Source organism: Oncorhynchus mykiss, chromosome 31 (genome assembly GCF_013265735.2).
Source record: "Oncorhynchus mykiss isolate Arlee chromosome 31, USDA_OmykA_1.1, whole genome shotgun sequence".
Lineage (NCBI taxonomy): Eukaryota > Metazoa > Chordata > Actinopteri > Salmoniformes > Salmonidae > Oncorhynchus > Oncorhynchus mykiss.
In genome coordinates, this window is record NC_050571.1 from 13,755,169 (window position 1) to 13,774,771 (window position 19,603).

At 45.9% G+C, this 19,603-nt stretch overlaps 1 protein-coding gene across 2 annotated transcripts in view; it reads left to right on the top strand.

Moving 5' to 3' along the window:
- The window catches only part of LOC110504375 (actin filament-associated protein 1-like 1), a 70,444-nt gene that overhangs the window by 29,818 nt on the left and 21,023 nt on the right, over positions 1-19,603 (top strand). For both annotated transcript variants that reach the window (XM_036970110.1, XM_036970109.1), the window contains exons 2-5: positions 11,484-11,609; positions 13,735-13,818; positions 13,990-14,087; positions 18,565-18,802. In XM_036970110.1, the coding sequence (XP_036826005.1) occupies positions 11,484-11,609; positions 13,735-13,818; positions 13,990-14,087; positions 18,565-18,802 (546 nt within the window). The remainder of the gene's footprint in view (positions 1-11,483; positions 11,610-13,734; positions 13,819-13,989; positions 14,088-18,564; positions 18,803-19,603) is intronic.

Sequence of the window (19,603 nt, forward strand, 5' to 3'; positions counted from 1 at the left end):
CCAGGCTATGAGGGGTGGCCAGTCCTCTTCTGGCTGTGCCGGGTGGAGATTATAACAGAACATGGCCAAGATGTTCAAATGTTCATTGATGACCAGGCAGGGTCAGATAATAATAATCACAGTGGTTGTAGAGGTTGCAACAGGTCAGCACCTCAGGAGTAAATGTCAGTTGGCTTTTCATAGCCGATCATTCAGAGAATTACAGAGAGTTTAAAACAACAGGTCTGGGACAAGGTAGAAAGTCCGGTGAACAGGACAGGGTTCCATAGCCGCAGGCAGAACAGCTGAAACTGGAGCAGCATCACGACCAGGTGGACTTGGGACAGAAAGGAGTCATCAGGCCAGTTAGTCCAGTGGCATGGTCCTAGGGCTCAGATCCTTAGAGAGTAAGAGAGAGAGTAAGAGAGAGAGAGAGAGAGAGAGAGAGAGAGAGAGAGAGAAATAGAGAGAAATAGAGAGAAATAGAGAGAACTAGAGAGAGCATACTTAAATTCACACAGGACACCGGTTAAGACAGGAGAAATACTCCAGATATAACAAACTGACCCTAGCCCCCCAACACATAAACTATTGCAGCATAAATACTGGAGGCTGAGACAGGAGGGGTCAGGAGACCCTGTGGCCCCATCCGACGATACCCCCGGACAGGGCCAAACAGGCAGGATATAACGCCAGCCATTTTGCCAAAGCACATCCCCCACATCACTAGAGGGATATCTTCAACCACCAACTTACTATCCTGAGACAAGGCCGAGTATAGCCCGCAAAGATCTCCCCCACGGCACGAACCTGTGGAGGGGCGCCAACCTGGACAGGAAGATCAACGAGCCATTTCACACTGGTTACACTTATCCAGACAAACAGACAGATGGACAGTCCAACCCAAGCTCCAACTGTGTGATGTGCTTATGTGATTGATAATGGGGTAGTAATAACATAGGTCATTGAGTATTCAGATAGGGAGGTGTTCTTCATGCTTGGTATTGCAGTGTATTCTGACTTTTTTCTCAGGCTAGTGCTGTTATTAAGGGGTTTTCCTTTGTTGGTCTTCCTTATACTGGCAAACAGTGTTGGTATTTGACAAGATTGGTGTCAAGGCCTTTGGAAAATATTGTCCAGCATGCTGCTGCCCTCTCTCTCTCTCTCTCTCTCTCTCTCTCTCTCTCTCTCTCTTTCTCTCTCTCTCCCTCTCTCTCGCTTTCTCTCTCTCTCTCTCTCTCTCTCTCTCTCTCTCTCTCTCTCTCTCTCCCTCTCTCCCTCTCCCTCTCTCTCCCTCTCTCTCCCGCTTTCTCTCTCTCTCTCTCTCTCTCTCTCTCTCTCTCTCTCTCTCTCTCTCTCTCCCTCTCCCTCTCTCTCTCTCCCTCTCCCTCTCTCCCCCTCTCTCTCTCTCCCTCTCTCTCTCCCTCTCCCTCTCCCTCTCTCTCTCTCTCTCTCTCTCTCTCTCTCTCTCTCTCTCTCTCTCTCCCTCTCCCTCTCCCTCTCTCTCTCTCTCTCTCTCTCTTTCCCTCTCTCTCTCTCTCTCTCTCTCTCTCTCTCTCTCTCCCTCTCCCTCTCTCCCCCTCTCCCTCCTTTAATTAGTTCACTTCCCTTCCTCTATCAAGGGTGAGTCCCAGCAAAGACAAGCAGTTGGTTGACTTGGCAGGCTCTCTCTCTCTCCATCTCTTTCCCTCTATCTCTTTAATCCCTACCTCCCTTTCGCTCTTGCTCTCTCTTTCTCTTTCCTTGAAAATATATATATTTTTAAATGTTATCACTCTCTTTATTTCCCTCCCTATTTTTCACAGTTAGCTCGTTGGATCACATTATCTCCCCACTTGGTCCATGTTTCCTGCCTGGGCCAGCTATAGGTCATGGACTGGGGCAGGATTCTCTTTGTTTGGTGGAAGACTGCATTTCAACAAATCCTTTTTCGGTGACTATTCATAAACACACACACACACTGGTGGGAGTGCCCTGCAGCTGTGAGGAGTGAGTGAGGAAGTGTGTGTATCTTGTAGGAGGTGTATAATTAACAAATAGTGTCTTTGTGTTTCACTGTTGAGGACCACTGGTTCAGGAACTAAATCTGTTTCACTGCTGAGGCCCCCTGGTTCAGGAACTCAATCTGCTTCACTGCTGAGATGCCCTGGTTCAGGAACTAAATCTGTTTCACTGCTGAGGCCCCCTGGTTCAGAAACTCAATCTGTTTCACTGCTGAGATGCCCTAGTTCAGGAACTAAATCGGTTTCACTGCTGAGGCCCCCTGGTTCAGGAACTCAATCTGCTTCACTGCTGAGATGCCCTGGTTCAGGAACTAAATCTGTTTCACTGCTGAGGCCCCCTGGTTCAGGAACTCAATCTGTTTCACTGCTGAGATGCCCTGGTTCAGGAACTAAATCTGTTTCACTGCTGAGGCCCCCTGGTTCAGGAACTCAATCTGTTTCACTGCTGAGATGCCCTGGTTCAGGAACGTAATCTGTTTCACTGCTGAGGTGCCCTGGTTCAGGAACTCAATCTGTTTCACTGCTGAGATGCCCTGGTTCAGGAACTCAATCTGTTTCACTGCTGAGATGCCCTGGTTCAGGAACTCAATCTGTTTCCCTGCTGAGTCCCCCTGGTTCAGGAACTCAATGTGTTTCACTGCTGAGGTGCCCTGGTTCAGGAACTCAATCTGTTTCACTGCTGAGATGCCCTGGTTCAGGAACTCAATTGGTTTCACTGCTGAGGTGCCCTGGTTCAGGAACTCAATTGGTTTCACTGCTGAGATGCCCTGGTTCAGGAACTTAATCTGTTTCACTGCTGAGGTGCCCTCGTTCAGGAACTAAATCTGTTCATGTTTGACCCAGTGGGTTTAACACTGGGTCGTCTGACTTTATCTGCATCTCAGAAAGCATGTTAACATGTCTGCTATGTGTGTGACTAAATGCTGGTGTGTATTTTATATGTATTTTTTTATTTTATTTCACCTTTATTTAACCAGGTAGGCCAGTTGAGAACAAGTTCTCATTTACAACTGCGACCTGGCCAAGATAAAGCAAAGCAGTGTGACAAAAACAACAACACAGAGTTACACATAAACAAACATACAGTCAATAACACAATATACAAATCTATGTACATTGTGTGCAAATGTAGAAGAGTAGCGAGGGAAGGCAATAAATAGGCCATAGAGACAAAATAATTACAATTTAGCAATAACACTGGAGTGATAGATGTGCAGATGATGATGTGCAAGTAGAGATACTGGGGTGCAAAAGAGCAAGAGGATAAGTAACAATATGGGGATGAGGTAGTTGGGTGTGCTATTTACAGACTGACTGTGTACAGGTACATTGATCGGTAAGCTGCTCTGACAGCTGATGCTTAAAGTTAGAGAGGGAGATATAAGACTCCAGATTGATTTTTGCAATTCATTCCAGTCATTGGCAGCAGAGAACTGGAAGGAAAGGCGGCCAAAGGAAGTGTTGGCTTTGTGGATGACCAGTGAAATATAACTGTGCGTGCTACGGGTGGGTGTTGCTATGGTGACCAGTGAGATATACCTTCTGGAGCGTGTGCTATGGGTGGATGTTGCTATGGTAACCAGTGAGCTGAGATAAGGCAGTGCTTTACCTAGCAAAGAGTTATAGATGACCTGTAGCCAGTGGGTTTGGCAACAAATATGTAGTGAGGGCCAGCCAACAAGAGCATACAGGTCGCAGTGGTGGGTAATATATGCGGCTTTGGTGACAAAACGGATGGCACTGTGATAGACTACATCCAGTTTGCTGAGTAGAGTGTTGGAGGCTATTTTGTAAATGACATCGCCGAAGTCAAGGATCGGTAGGATGGTCAGTTTTACGAGGGTATGTTTGGCAGCATGAGTGAAGGAGGCTTTGTTGCGAAATAGGAAGCCGATTCTAAATTTAATTTGGGATTGGAGATGCTTAATGTGGGTCTGGAAGGAGAGTTTACAGTCTAACCAGACACCTAGGTATTTGTAGTTGTCCACATATTCTAGGTCAGAACCGTCCAGAGAAGTGATGCTAGTCGGGCGGGAGGGTGCGGGCAGAAATCAGTTGAAGAGCATGCACTTAGTTTTACTGGCATTTAAAAGCAGTTGCAGGCCTTGGAAGGAATGTTGTATGGCATTGACGCTCGTTTGGAGGTTAGTTAACACAGTGTTCAAAGAAAGGCCAGATGCATACAGAATGGTGTCGTCTGCGTAGAGGTGGATCAGAGAATCACCAGCAGCAAGTGCGACATCATTGATATATACAGAGAAAACAGTCGGCCCTAGAATTGAACCCTGTGGCACCCCCATAGAGACTGCCAGAGGTCCAGACAACAGGCCCTCCGATTTGACACACTGAACTCTATCTGAGGAGTAGTTGGTGAACCAGGCGAGGCAGCCATTTGAGAAGCCAAGGCTATTGAGTCTGCCGATAAGAATACAGTGATTGAGTCGAAAGCCTTGGCCAGGTCGATGAAGATGGCTGCACAGTACTGTCTTTTATCGATGGCGGTTATGATATTGTTTATGACGTTGAGCATGGCTGAGGTGTACCCATGACCAGCTTGGAAACCAGATTGCATAGTGGAGAAGGTACGTTGGGATTCGAAATGATCTGTTTGTTAACTTGGCTTTCGAAGATTCTAGAAAGGCAGGGCAGGATGGATATAGGTCTATAACAGTTTGGGTCAGGAGTGTCTCCCCTTTGAAGAGGGGGATGACCGCGGCAGCTTTCCAATCTTTCGGGATCTCAGACGATACGAAAGAGAGGTTGAATAGGCCAATAATAGTGGTTGCAATAATTTCTCTTTCATTTTAGAAAGAGAGGGTCCAGATTGTCTAGCCCAGCTGATTTGTAGGGATCCAGATTTTGCCGCTCTTTCAGAACATCAGCTGTCTGGATTTGGGTGAAGGAGAAGGAGGGGCTTGTGCAAGTTGCTGCAGGGGGTGCTGAGATGTTTGCCCAGGGTAGGGGTAGGGGTAGCCAGGTGGAAAGCATGGCCAGCCAATAGAAAAATGCTTATTGAAATGATCAATTAGCTTAGATTTATTGGTGGTGACAATGTTTCCTATCCTCAGTGCAGTGGGCAGCTGGGAGGAAGTACTCTTATTCTCCATGGACTTTACAGTGTCCCAAAACATTTTGTAATTAGTGCTACAGGATGTAAATTTCTGTTTGAAAAAGCTAGTCCTTGCTTTCCGAACTGACTGAGTATATTGGTTATTGGGCTATTCGATGCTAATGCAGAACGTCACAGGATGTTTTTTTACTGGTCAAGGGCAGTCAAGTCTGGGGTGAACCAATGATTATATCTGCTCTCAGTTCTACATTTTGTGAATGGGGCATGCTTATTTAAGATGGTGAGGAAAGCACTTTTAAAGAGCAACCAGGAATCTTCTACTGACGACCAGGAATCTTCTACATGTTTAGTCATACCCATACGGTCTGACCCATAGGACTCTGTTCAGAAGTAGTGGACTATGTTTTACCAGAACCCTTAGGACTCTGTTCAGAAGTAGTGGACTAGATAAAGGATATTTTGCCATTTGGGACACAGAGCGAGTAATCATGATATAACTAAGAAATACGGCGGGGGATGTGTGGTATATGGCCAATATACCACGGCTAAGGGCTGTTCTTAGGACACAGTACTTAGTCGTGGTATATTGGTCATATACCACAAACCCCTGAGGTGCCTTATTGCTATTATAACTGTTTACCAATGTAATAAGAGCAGTAAAAATAAATGTTTAGTCATACCCATGGCATACGGTCTGATATATCACGGCTGTCAGCCAATCAGCATTCAGGGATCGAACCAACCATTCTTCTTTGGATACTGTGTTAACCTTTCTGATCTCCCCATCCCGGATCCGGGTTCGTGAATACAGACTCAAGCTCATTACCATAACGCAACGTTAACTATTCATGAAAATCGCAAATGAAATGAAATAAATATGCTAGCTCTCAAGCTTAGCCTTTTGTTAACAACACTGTCATCTCAGATTTTCAAAATATGCTTCTCAACCATTGCAAAACAAGCATTTGTGTAACAGTATTGATGGCTAACGTAGCATTTAGCATTAGCATTCAGCTGGCAACATTTACACAAAAAAACAGAAAAGCATTCAAAAAAATCATTTACCTTTGAAGAACTTCAGATGTTTTCAATGAGGAGACTCTCAGATAGCAAATGTTCAGTTTTTCCTGAAAGATTATTTGTTTAGGACAAATCGCTCCGTTTTCTGCGTCACGTTTAGCTATGAAAAAAAAACCTGTATCCAGGATTGTGTAAATCTATCAGCAAGCTCATTAGCATAACACAACGTTAACTATTTATGAAAATCGCAAATGAAATGAAATAAATATGCCATCTCTCAAGCTTAGCCTTTTGTAAACAACACTGTCATCTCAGATTTTCAAAATATGCTTCTCAACCATAGGAAAACAATAATTTGTGTAAAAGTAGCTAGCTAGAGTTAGCATTTCGCGTTAGCATTTAGCGTTAGCATTAGCGTTAGCATCCAGCACGCAACATTAACAAAAACATAAAAGCCTTCAAATAAAATCATTTACCTTTGAAGAACTTCTGATGTTTTCAATGAGGATACTCTCAGTTAGATAGCAGATGCTCAGTTTTTCCAAAAAGATTCCTTGTGTATTAGAAATAGCTCCGTTTTATACATCACATTTGGCTACCAAAAAAAATCCATAAATTCAGTCCTCAAAACGCAAACTTTTTTCCAAATTAACTCCATAATATCGACTGAAAACATGGCAAACGTTGTTTAGAATCAATCATCAAGGTGTTTTTCACATATCTCTTCATTGATACATCGTTCTTGGACACATGCTTTCTCCCCTGAATCAAATGGTAAAGTAGAAGCAGCTGGCAATTGCGCACCGAATTCGACGCAGGACACCAGGCGGACACTTGGAAAATGTAGTCTCTTATGGTCAATCTTCCAATGATATGCCTACAAATACGTCACAATGCTGCTAAGACCTTGGGCGAACGACAGAAAGTGTAGGCTCATTCGTTGCGCAATCACAGCCATATAAGGAGAGAATGGAAAACAGAGCTTCAGAAATTCTGCTAATTCCTGGGTGATGCATCATCTTGGTTTCGCCTGTAGAATGAGTTCTGGGGCACTTACAGACAAAATCTTTGCAGATTCTGAAACTTCAGAGTGTTTTCTTTCCAAAACTGTCAAGAATATGCATAGTCGAGCATCTTTTCGTGACAAAATATCGCGCTTAAAACGGGAACGTTTTTTATCCAAAAATGAAATAGCGCCCCTAGAGCTCTAACAGGTTTTAACAACCCTCCAGGCAAGCTTCAATGCCATACAACTCTCCTTCCGTGGCCTCCAATTGCTCTTAAATACAAGTAAAACTAAATGCATGCTCTTCAACCGATCGCTACCTGTACCTACCCGCCTGTCCAACATTACTACTCTGGACGGCTCCGACTTAGAATACGTGGACAACTACAAATACTTAGGTGTCTGGTTAGACTGTAAACTCTCCTTCCAGACCCATATCAAACATCTCCAATCCAAAGTTAAATCTAGAATTGGCTTCCTATTTCGCAACAAAGCATCCTTCACTCATGCTGCCAAGCATACCCTTGTAAAACTGACCATCCTACCAATCCTCGACTTTGGCGATGTCATTTACAAAATAGCCTCCAATACCCTACTCAACAAATTGGATGCAGTCTATCACAGTGCAATCCGTTTTGTCACCAAAGCCCCATATACTACCCACCATTGCGACCTGTACGCTCTCGTTGGCTGGCCCTCGCTTCATACTCGTCACCAAACCCACTGGCTCCATGTCATCTACAAGACCCTGCTAGGTAAAGTCCCCCCTTATCTCAGCTCGCTGGTCACCATTGCATCTCCCACCTGTAGCACACGCTCCAGCAGGTATATCTCTCTAGTCACCCCCAAAACCAATTCTTTCTTTGGCCGCCTCTCCTTCCAGTTCTCTGCTGCCAATGACTGGAACGAACTACAAAAATCTCTGAAACTGGAAACACTTATCTCCCTCACTAGCTTTAAGCACCAACTGTCAGAGCAGCTCACAGATTACTGCACCTGTACATAGCCCACCTATAATTTAGCCCAAACAACTACCTCTTTCCCTACTGTATTTTATTTATTTATTTATTTTGCTCTTTTGCACCCCCATTATTTTTATTTCTACTTTGCACATTCTCCCATTGCAAATCTACCATTCCAGTGTTTTACTTGCTATATTGTATCTACTTTGCCACCATGGCCTTTTTGCCTTTACCTCCCTTATCTCACCTCATTTACTCACATCGTATATAGACTTGTTTATACTGTATTATTGACTGTATGTTTGTTTTACTCCATGTGTAACTCTGTGTCGTTGTATGTGTCGAACTGCTTTGCTTTATCTTGGCCAGGTCGCAATTGTAAATGAGAACTTGTTCTCAACTTGCCTACCTGGTTAAATAAAGGTGAAATAAAAAATATAAATAAAAAATTGTATAATCACCAATGAGAAACCAGAGAAAACTGACCGGCCGTGTGTGTGTGAGTGTTTGTTTCTTTTGTGTGTCTGAACAGTGTTGCTCCCTAACTGAAGACTGGTTTTCTGATGTGGGCCCTCCTCTGGGCTTAACAACCTACTGCCAGGCAATTATCATATGTATCTGCAGAGAACAACTGGTCAGAGAGTATGAGTGTGGGCATGCGTCTGTGGGCATGCGTCTGTGGGCATGCGTCTGTGGGCATGCGTCTGTGGGCATGCGTGTGTGTGTGGGCATGCGTGTGTGTGTGGGCATGCGTGTGTGTGGGCATGTGTGTGTGTGTGGGCATGCGTGTGTGTGTGGGCATGCGTGTGTGTGTGGTCATGCGTGTGTGTGTATACGTAACAGCTTGCTTCTCTTCCAATCCGATTCTCTTCCGTCTTAATGATACATGGACATCCTCACACATTGTCTGAGTAGCTGGCATATCAAATCAGTTCAGGCACAGCACGCCTATTTACTCCACTGTGTGTGAGGAGAGGGAGAGCGATGTCTTGGCCTAGACCACTGTTTCTCACAGCCATTGTATGGACATCTGGGTTTCCACTACCCCATAGAGAGAGAGAGAGAGAGAGAGAGAGAGAGAGAGAGAGAGAGAGAGAGAGAGAGAGAGAGAGAGAGAGAGAGAGAGAGAGAGAGAGAGAGAGAGAGAGAGAGAGAGAGAGAGAGAGAGAGAGAGAGAGAGAGAGAGAGAGAGAGAGAGAGAGAGAGAGAGAGAGAGAGAGAGAGAGAGAGAGAGAGAGAGAACCCATTGCCCTTTATGGTTCTGGGGTCCACTCACCAACCAAGAATTCACAAAATGGGACAAACACCAAATTGAGACTCTGCATGAAGAATTCTGCAAAAATATCATCAGTGTACAACGTAAAATATCAATCCAAATCCAGAAAAGAGCCGTTAAATTCTACAACCACCTAAAAGAAAGCGAATCCCCTAAGCTAGCTGGTCCTGGGGCTCTGTTCACAAACACAAACACACCCTACAGAGCCTCAGGACAGCAGCACAATTAGACCCAACCAAATCATGAGAAAACAAAAAGATAATTACTTGACACATTGGAAAGAATTAACAAAAAAACAGCGAACTAGAATGCTATCTGTCCCTAAACAGAGAGTACACAGTGGCAGAATACCTGACCACTGTGACTGACCCAAAATTAAGGAAAGCTTTGACTATGTACAGACTCAGTGAGCATAGCCTTGCTATTGAGAAAGGCCGCCGTAGGCAGACATGGCTCTCAAGAGAAGACAGGCTATGTGAACACAGCCCATAAAATGAGGTGGAAACTGAGTTGCACTTCCTAACCTCCTGCCAAATGTTATGACCATATTAGAGACACATATTTCCCACAGATTACACAGATCCACAAAGAATTTGAAAACAAACCCAATTTGAATAAACTCCCATATCTACTGGGTGAAATACCACAGTGTACCATCATAGCACCATCATGTGCCATCATAGAAAGATTTGTGACCTGTTGTCACAAGAAAAGGTCAACCAGTGAAGAACAAACACCATTGTCAATACAACCCATATTTATGTTGATTTATTTTCCCTTTTGTACTGTAACTATTTGCAAATCATTACAACACTGTATATACACATCATATGAAATGTCTTTATTCTTTTGGAACTTCTGTGAGTGTAATGTACTTCTGTGAGTGTAATGTACTTCTGTGAGTGTAATGTACTTCTGTGAGTGTAATGCACTTCTGTGAGTGTAATGTACTTCTGTGAGTGTAATGTACTTCTGTGAGTGTAATGCACTTCTGTGAGTGTAATGTACTTCTGTGAGTGTAATGTACTTCTGTGAGTGTAATGTACTTCTGTGAGTGTAATGCACTTCTGTGAGTGTAATGCACTTCTGTGAGTGTAATGCACTTCTGTGAGTGTAATGTACTTCTGTGAGTGTAATGCACTTCTGTGAGTGTAATGTACTTCTGTGAGTGTAATGCACTTCTGTGAGTGTAATGTACTTCTGTGAGTGTAATGTACTTCTGTGAGTGTAATGCACTTCTGTGAGTGTAATGTACTTCTGTGAGTGTAATGCACTTCTGTGAGTGTAATGTACTTCTGTGAGTGTAATGTACTTCTGTGAGTGTAATGCACTTCTGTGAGTGTAATGTACTTCTGTGAGTGTAATGTACTTCTGTGAGTGTAATGTACTTCTGTGAGTGTCATGTTTACTGTTATTTTTTATTATTGTTTAATTCACTTTGGCAATGTAAACAATGCTTCCCATGCCAATACAACCCTTATATTGAAAATTGAAATTGAATTGAAATTGAAATGAGAGAGAGAGAGAGAGAAGTGGTGAAAGAGATGGACCAAAGAGAGAGAGAGAGAGAGAGAGAGAGAGAGAGAGCTGGGGTAGGGCTGTAAATTGAGCTCATGGTTAGTCTAGGTCACTGTGTCTGTCGGTTCAGGCTCCATATGATTCACGATCACACAGACACACACACACAGACACACATGCACACATACACACACAAACACACAAATACGCACCCACACACACAGTTCACAGACCTGCTCTTAGGAACATAAACCTGCTTGCAGAGCTTAAGGTTTATTTTCACTCTGTTCTGAAAACAGGGAGCGGCCTAGTCCCACCTCGCACACCAACATCTGAATGATATAGTCCTAAAAAGCTGACTTCATAAACACCATGATGTTATGTATCTACGTATTGGATGTATGTAAGTGCAGTACTGGGTTTCCCCTACCCCTGAGAGAGACAGAGAGATGGGGGGGAGAGACAAAGACAGAGATGAGGAGAGACAGAGATAGACCAGAGAGAGAGTGAGAGAGGGATGCATGGGTATGCGTACGTGTCTATATTTGTTGACAGAAACAGAAAGTTGTTTAGTCTGGGTCGATTGACCTCTGTCCTCTCCCTCCCTGACCAGTAACTTCTGACCTCTAACCTCCAACCCCTTCCTTAGCGATGGATGTCCTGGTGACGGAGCTCAACGTTCTGCTGAAGCTGCTGGACAACGAGACTCTGAGCTTTCCTACTGAGGAGAAGAAGACCTCTGTTAGGAACCTGCTGAAACAACTACAGCCCACAGGTAGGAGACTACAGACAGACAGCTACAGCCACAGGTAGGAGACTACAGACAAACAGCTATAGCCACAGGTAGGACACTACAGACAGACAGCTACAGCCACAGGTAGGAGACTACAGACAGACAGCTACAGCCACAGGTAGGAGACTACAGACAGACAGCTACAGCCACAGGTAGGAGACTACAGACAAACAGCTATAGCCACAGGTAGGACACTACAGACAAACAGCCACAGCCACAGGTAGGAGACTACTGACAGACAGCTACAGCCACAGGTAGGAGCCTACAGACAGACAGCTACAGCCACAGGTAGGAAACTACAGACAAACAGCTACAGCCACAGGTAGGAGACTACAGACAGACACCTATAGCCCACAGGTAGGAGACTACAGACAGACAGCTACAGCCACAGGTAGGAGGCTACAGACAGACAGCTACAGCCACAGGTAGGAGACTACAGACAGACAGCTACAGCCCACAGGTAGGAGACTACTGACAGACAGCTACAGCCACAGGTAGGAGACTACAGACAGACAGCTACAGCCACAGGTAAGAGACTACAGACAAACAGCTACAGCCACAGGTAGGAGACTACAGACAGACACCTACAGCCCACAGGTAGGAGACTACAGACAAACAGCTAGAGCCACGGGTAGGCGACTACAGACAGACACCTACAGCCCACAGGTAGGAGACTACAGACAGACAGCTACAGCCACAGGTAGGAGACTACAGACAGACAGCTACAGCCACAGGTAGGAGACTACAGACAAACAGCTACAGCCACAGGTAGGAGACTACAGACAGACACCTACAGCCCACAGGTAGAAGACAACAGACAGACAGCTACAGCCACAGGTAGGAGACTACAGACAGACAGCTACTGCCCACAGGTAGGAGACTACAGACAAACAGCTACAGCCCACAGGTAGGAGACTACTGACAGACAGCTACAGTCACAGGTAGGAGACTACAGACAGACAGCTAGAGCCACAAGTAGGAGACTACAGACAAACAGCTACAGCCACAGGTAGGAGACTACAGACAGACACCTACAGCCCACAGGTAGGAGACTACAGACAGACAGCTACAGCCACAGGTAGGAGACTACAGACAAACAGCTACAGCCCACAGGTAGGAGACTACAGACAGACAGCTACAGCCACAGGTAGGAGACTACAGACAGACAGCTACAGCCACAGGTAGGAGACTACAGACAAACAGCTACAGCCCACAGGTAGGAGACTACAGACAGACAGCTACAGCCACAGGTAGGAGACTACAGACAAACAGCTACAGCCCACAGGTAGGAGACTACAGACAGACAGCTACAGCCACAGGTAGGAGACTACAGACAGACAGCTACAGCCACAGATAGGAGACTACAGACAGACAGCTACAGCCCACAGGTAGGAGACTACAGACAGACAGCTACAGCCACAGGTAGGAGACTACAGACAAACAGCTACAGCCCACAGGTAGGAGACTACAGACAAACAGCTACAGCCCACAGGTAGGAGACTACAGACAGACAGCTACAGCCACAGGTAGGAGACTACAGACAAACAGCTACAGCCCACAGGTAGGAGACTACAGACAGACAGCTACAGCCCACAGGTAGGAGACTACAGACAGACAGCTACAGCCACAGGTAGGAGACTACAGACAAACAGCTACAGCCCACAGGTAGGAGACTACAGACAGACAGCTACAGCCACAGGTAGGAGACTACAGACAGACAGCTACAGCCACAGATAGGAGACTACAGACAGACAGCTACAACCCACAGGTAGGAGACTACAGACAGACAGCTACAGGTATAGACCAGACCTGGAGTCAAATTCTATTTGAAATTGTTCAAATACTTTTAAGCTTTTGCTTCAGTCTGCCCGAGTGCCAGATGGAAGGGGGTTTGTACGGGCACAGATGCTTGAATTTATTTTATTATTTTATTACATTTTTTGTTTAACCTTCATCTAATTATTTGAAATGATTTCAAATAGTAATTGAACCCAGGTCTGATATAGACAGGGATAGACAGATAGGAACAGAGACATCACAGATAAAGTGAAATCAAACAATATAATATCTTTCTAAAAGTGTGTTTATACAGCACGTTTTGTCTCAGTGACAGGACCAGACTACTTGTCCATGAACACATCAGTCTACAGACACGGCACCAGCTTTGTGGAATCCCTCTTCGAGACCTTTGGTGAGTTTGGTTCTCGGGGCGATACTAACTTTATTTGAACAACCAGGGCATCAATAAAGGAGAAGTTAAAGATTGTACGTTTCTCCTGGCCCATTTTCAGGGCGAGCAACCGCCTAACTTCAAGTTGTAAAATCCTGAACTTCCCTTTAACTGTCTTCTACCTCTGTCCAGACTGTGACCTGGGGGAGCTGAAAGACATGACAGAGGACAAGAAAGAGAAGCAGGACACACACACAGAGACACACACTGACACAATACCCTCAAAACAGGTGAGCTACACATTACACACATTTACTGTTCCTGTGTGTTCATACATGTGTTTTTATGTGTGTCTATGAAACTGAAGTACTGTATATCAATCCTAGTAATCGTTCCCCTCAACAACAATGACGCTCTGCAATTAAATCATAGCTGACCCATGTGGAGCATAAGCTGTGATATCACCCTGTACATAAAGGGGTGGGGGGGGGGGTGACAGAGGTATGGCTGTAAGGGAGGATGACAGAGAGGTATGGCTGTGAGGGAGGATGACAGGGAGGTATAGCTGTAAGGGAGGATGATAGAGAGGTATAGCTGTTAGGGAGGATGATAGAGAGGTATGGCTGTAAGGGAGGATGACAGAGAGGTATGGCTGTGAGGGAGGATGACAGGGAGGTATGGCTGTAAGGGAGGATGACAGAGAGGTATGGCGGTAAGGGAGGATGACAGAGAGGTATGGCGATAAGGGAGGATGACAGAGAGGTATGGCAGTAAGGGAGGATGACAGAGAGGTATAGCTGTAAGGGAGGATGACAGAGAGGTATAGCTGTAAGGGAGGATGATAGAGAGGTATAGCTGTAAGGGAGGATGATAGAGAGGTATAGCTGTAAGGGAGGATGACAGAGAGGTATAGCTGTAAGGGAGGATGACAGAGAGGTATAGCTGTAAGGGAGGATGACAGAGAGGTATAGCTGTAAGGGAGGATGACAGAGAGGTATGGCAGTAAGGGAGGATGACAGAGAGTTATGGCGGTAAGGGAGGATGACAGAGAGGTATGGCGGTAAGGGAGGATGACAGAGAGGTATAGCTGTAAGGGAGGAGGACAGAGAGGTATGGCGGTAAGGGAGGATGACAGAGAGGTAAAGCTGTAAGGGAGGATGACAGAGAGCTATAGCTGTAAGGGAGGATTACAGAGAGGTATAGCTGTAAGGGAGGATTACAGAGAGGTATAGCTGTAAGGGAGGATGACAGAGAGGTATGGCGGTAAGGGAGGATGACAGAGAGGTATGGCAGTAAGGGAGGATGACAGAGAGGTATGGCTGTAAGGGAGGATTACAGAGAGGTATAGCTGTAAGGGAGGATGACAGAGAGGTATGGCAGTAAGGGAGGATGACAGAGAGTTATGGCGGTAAGGGAGGATGACAGAGAGGTATGGCGGTAAGGGAGGATGACAGAGAGGTATAGCTGTAAGGGAGGATGACAGAGAGGTATGGCGGTAAGGGAGGATGACAGAGAGGTAAAGCTGTAAGGGAGGATGACAGAGAAGTATGGCAGTAAGGGAGGATGATAGAGAGGTAAAGCTGTAAGGGAGGATGCCAGAGAGGTATGGCGGTAAGGTTGGATGATAGAGAGGTATAGTTGTAAGGGAGGATGACAGAGAAGTATGGCAGTAAGGGAGGATGATAGAGAGGTAAAGCTGTAAGGGAGGATGACAGAGAGGTATGGCGGTAAGGGAGGATGACAGAGAGCTATAGCTGTAAGGGAGGATTACAGAGAGGTATAGCTGTAAGGGAGGATTACAGAGAGGTATAGCTGTAAGGGAGGAAGACAGAGAGGTATGGCGGTAAGGGAGGATGACAGAGAGGTATGGCTGTAAGGGAGAATTACAGAGAGGTATAGCTCCCTGACCGAGGGAGAGAGAGAGGGGGGGGGGTTGGACCACGGGAGAGAAAGAGAGAGTGAGATGGACCGAGGGAGAGAGAGGGGGGGTTGGACCAAGGGAGAGAAAGAGAGAGCGAGAGGGACCGAGGGAGAGGGGGGGGGGCAGGTTGGACCAAGGGAGAGAAAGATAGAGCGAGAGGGACCGAGGGCGAGAGAGAGAGGGGGGGGTTGGACCAAGGGAGAGAAAGAGAGAGTGAGAGGGACCGAGGGAGAGAGAGAGAGAGGGGGAGAGGGGGCGGGTTGGACCTAGGGAGAGAACGATAGAGCGAGAGGGACCGAGGGCGAGAGAGAGATGGGGGGGGTTGGACCAAGGGAGAGAAAGAGAGAGTGAGATGGACCTAGGGAGAGAGAGGGGGGGGTTGGACCAAGGGAGAGAAAGAGAGAGCGAGAGGGACCGAGGGAGAGAGAGGGGGGGGGCTTGGACCAAGGGAGAGAAAGATAGAGCGAGAGGGACCGAGAGAGAGAGAGAGTGGGGGGGGGGGGGGGGTTGGACCAAGGGAGAGAAAGATAGGGAGAGAGGGAGAGAGAGAGAGAGAGAGAGGGAGGGGGGGCGGGTTGGACCAAGGGAGAGAAAGATAGAGCGAGAGGGACCTAGGGAGAGAGGGGGGGGGGGGGGGGGGTTGCACCAAGGGAGAGAAAGATAGAGCGAGATGGACTGAGGGCGAGAGAGAGAGAGAGGGGGGGTTGGACCAAGGGAGAGAAAGAGAGAGCGAGAGGGACCGAGGGAGAGGGAGGGGGGGCGGGTTGGACCAAGGGAGAGAAAGATAGAGCGAGAGGGACCGAGGGCGAGAGAGAGAGAGAGGGGGGGGGGTTGGACCAAGGGAGAGAAAGAGAGAGTGAGATGGGCCGAGGGATGGAGAGGGGGGGTAGGACCAAGGGAGATAAAGATAGAGCGAGAGGGACCGAGGGCGAGAGAGAGGGGGGGGGGGGGGGGGGGACAGACAGACAGACAGACAGACAGTAAGAGAGAGAGAGAAAGAAAGAGAGAAAGTAAGAGAGAAAGAGAGAGGAGAGAGAGACAGAGAGTGACAGAGGGAGCGAGAGAGAGTAATAATAGACACACAGTGATAGGCAGGGGATTTTCTGTCCGCACATGCTTGTCACTGTTGATATATCATCAGGACTTACATGATCCCCCATAGTGCTCTCTGTCTTACTGATCCTCCATAATGTTATATGATCCCCCATAGTGTTTGATGATCCCCCATTGTGTTAGATGATCCCCCATTGTGTTAGATGATCCCCCATTGTGTTGATGATCCCCCATAGTGTTAGATGATCCCCCATTGTGTTGATGATCCCCCATAGTGTTAGATGATCCCTCATTGTGTTAGATGATCCCTCATTGTGTTGATGATCCTCCATAGTGTTAGATGATCCCCCATTGTGTTAGATGATCCCCCATTGTGTTAGATGATCCCCCATTGTGTTGATGATCCCCCATAGTGTTAGATGATCCCCCATTGTGTTGATGATCCCCCATAGTGTTAGATGATCCCTCATTGTGTTAGATGATCCCCCATTGTGTTAGTTGATCCCTCATTGTGTTGATGATCCTCCATAGTGTTAGTTGATCCCCCATTGTGTTGATGATCCTCCATAGTGTTAGTTGATCCCCTATTGTTTTGATGATCCCCCATAGTGTTAGTTGATCCCCCATTGTGTTAGATGATCCCCCATTGTGTTAGTTGATCCCCCATTGTGTTGATGATCCTCCATAGTGTTAGATGATCCCCCATTGTGTTGATGATCCCCCATAGTGTTAGTTGATCCCTCATTGTGTTGATGATCCTCCATAGTGTTAGTTGATCCCCCATTGTGTTGATGATCCCCCATAGTGTTAGTTGATCCCCCATTGTGTTGATGATCCCCCATAGTGTTAGTTGATCCCTCATTGTGTTGATGATCCTCCATAGTGTTAGTTGATCCCCCATTGTGTTGATGATCCCCCATAGTGTTAGTTGATCCCCCATTGTGTTGATGATCCCCCATAGTGTTAGTTGATCCCCCATTGTGTTGATGATCCTCCATAGTGTTAGTTGATCCCCCATTGTGTTGATGATCCTCCATAGTGTTAGTTGATCCCCCATTGTGTTGATGATCCTCCATAGTGTTAGTTGATCCCCCATTGTGTTGATGATCCCTCATTGTGTTAGTTGATCCTCCATTGTGTTGATGATCCCCCATAGTGTTAGTTGATCCCCCATTGTGTTGATGATCCCCCATTGTGTTAGTTGATCCTCCATTGTGTAGATGATCCTCCATAGTGTTAGTTGATCCCCCATTGTGTTGATGATCCTCCATAGTGTTAGTTGATCCCCCATTGTGTTGATGATCCCTCATTGTGTTAGTTGATCCTCCATTGTGTTGATGATCCCCCATAGTGTTAGTTGATCCCCCATTGTGTTGATGATCCCCCATTGTGTTAGTTGATCCTCCATTGTGTAGATGATCCCCCATAGTGTTAGTTGATCTCCCATTGTGTTGATGATCCCCCATAGTGTTAGTTGATCCCCCATTGTGTTGAAGATCCCCCATAGTGTTAGTTGATCTCCCATTGTGTTGATGATCCCCCATAGTGCTTTCAGAGCTCATTCTGAGGTGTGGTGGAGTGTTTCCTGTCTAGTCCCATTCTACACTTATTTTACAAGTGACCTAGCTTTGCACAGTGTGTGTGTGTGTGTGTGGTGTGTGTGTACGTTCATGCGAGTGTGTGTGATTCATAGAAACATTGCAAACAAACTGTTGTTTTTCATGTGTGGTTACATGTGTATTGGTATGTAATATGTCATATAAGTGCAGTACCTGTGTTTACCTATCCTATAGAGCAGTCCAGACTCCTCTCCCCCCCGCTCCTCAGAGACCCCTCCGCCCCTGCCCACCACCCCCCCTCCTGAGGCTTACTATGAAGAGGCAGTACCTCTCAGCCCTGGCAAGCAGCCAGAGTACATCACCACACGTGGGAGCTCCAGCCCTCCTAACTCCATAGAGGATGGTTACTATGAGGATGCAGACAACAACTCTCCTTCTACCTGCATCAACGGACGACAACGCAAAAACTCCTGTGAGTCAAACGTAGTAGAAGACATATCCTACAGGACCACAACGAGACCAGGTACATAGCTTCTGGTCTGTGTGGTTACAACTCCCTTTCCAGGGTGACATTGACGTTCTGTTCTTTGTAATAAACATGTGAAGATGTATGTGTGTGTGTGTGTGTGTGTGTGTGTGTGTGTGTGTGTGTGTGTCTTTTCTACAATCGAGAGAGAAGTGTGTTAACATTTCACTCCTAAAGAGATTTTTAAGAATTGTATTCCTTAACACAGACAACTGTAGTATCTTCTGATTGGTTTCAGTCTAACTGTAGTTTCTTCTGATTGGTCTCAGTCTAACTGTAGTTTCTTCCGATTGGTCTCAGTCTAACTGTAGTTTCTTCTGATTGGTCTCAGTCTAACTGTAGTTTCTTCTGATTGGTCTCAGTCTAACTGTAGTTTCTTCTAATTGGTCTCAGTCTAACTGTAGTTTCTTCTAATTGGTTTCAGTCTAACTGTAGTTTATTCTGATTGGTTTCAGTCTAACTGTAGTATCTTCTGATTGGTCTCAGTCTAACTGTAGTTTCTTCTAATTGGTTTCAGTCTAACTGTAGTTTCTTCTGATTGGTCTCAGTCTAACTGTAGTTTCTTCTGATTGGTCTCAGTCTAACTGTAGTTTCTTCTGATTGGTCTCAGTCTAACTGTAGTTTCTTCCGATTGGTCTCAGTCTAACTGTAGTTTCTTCTGATTGGTCTCAGTCTAACTGTAGTTTCTTCTGATTGGTCTCAGTCTAACTGTAGTTTCTTCTGATTGGTCTCAGTCTAACTGTAGTT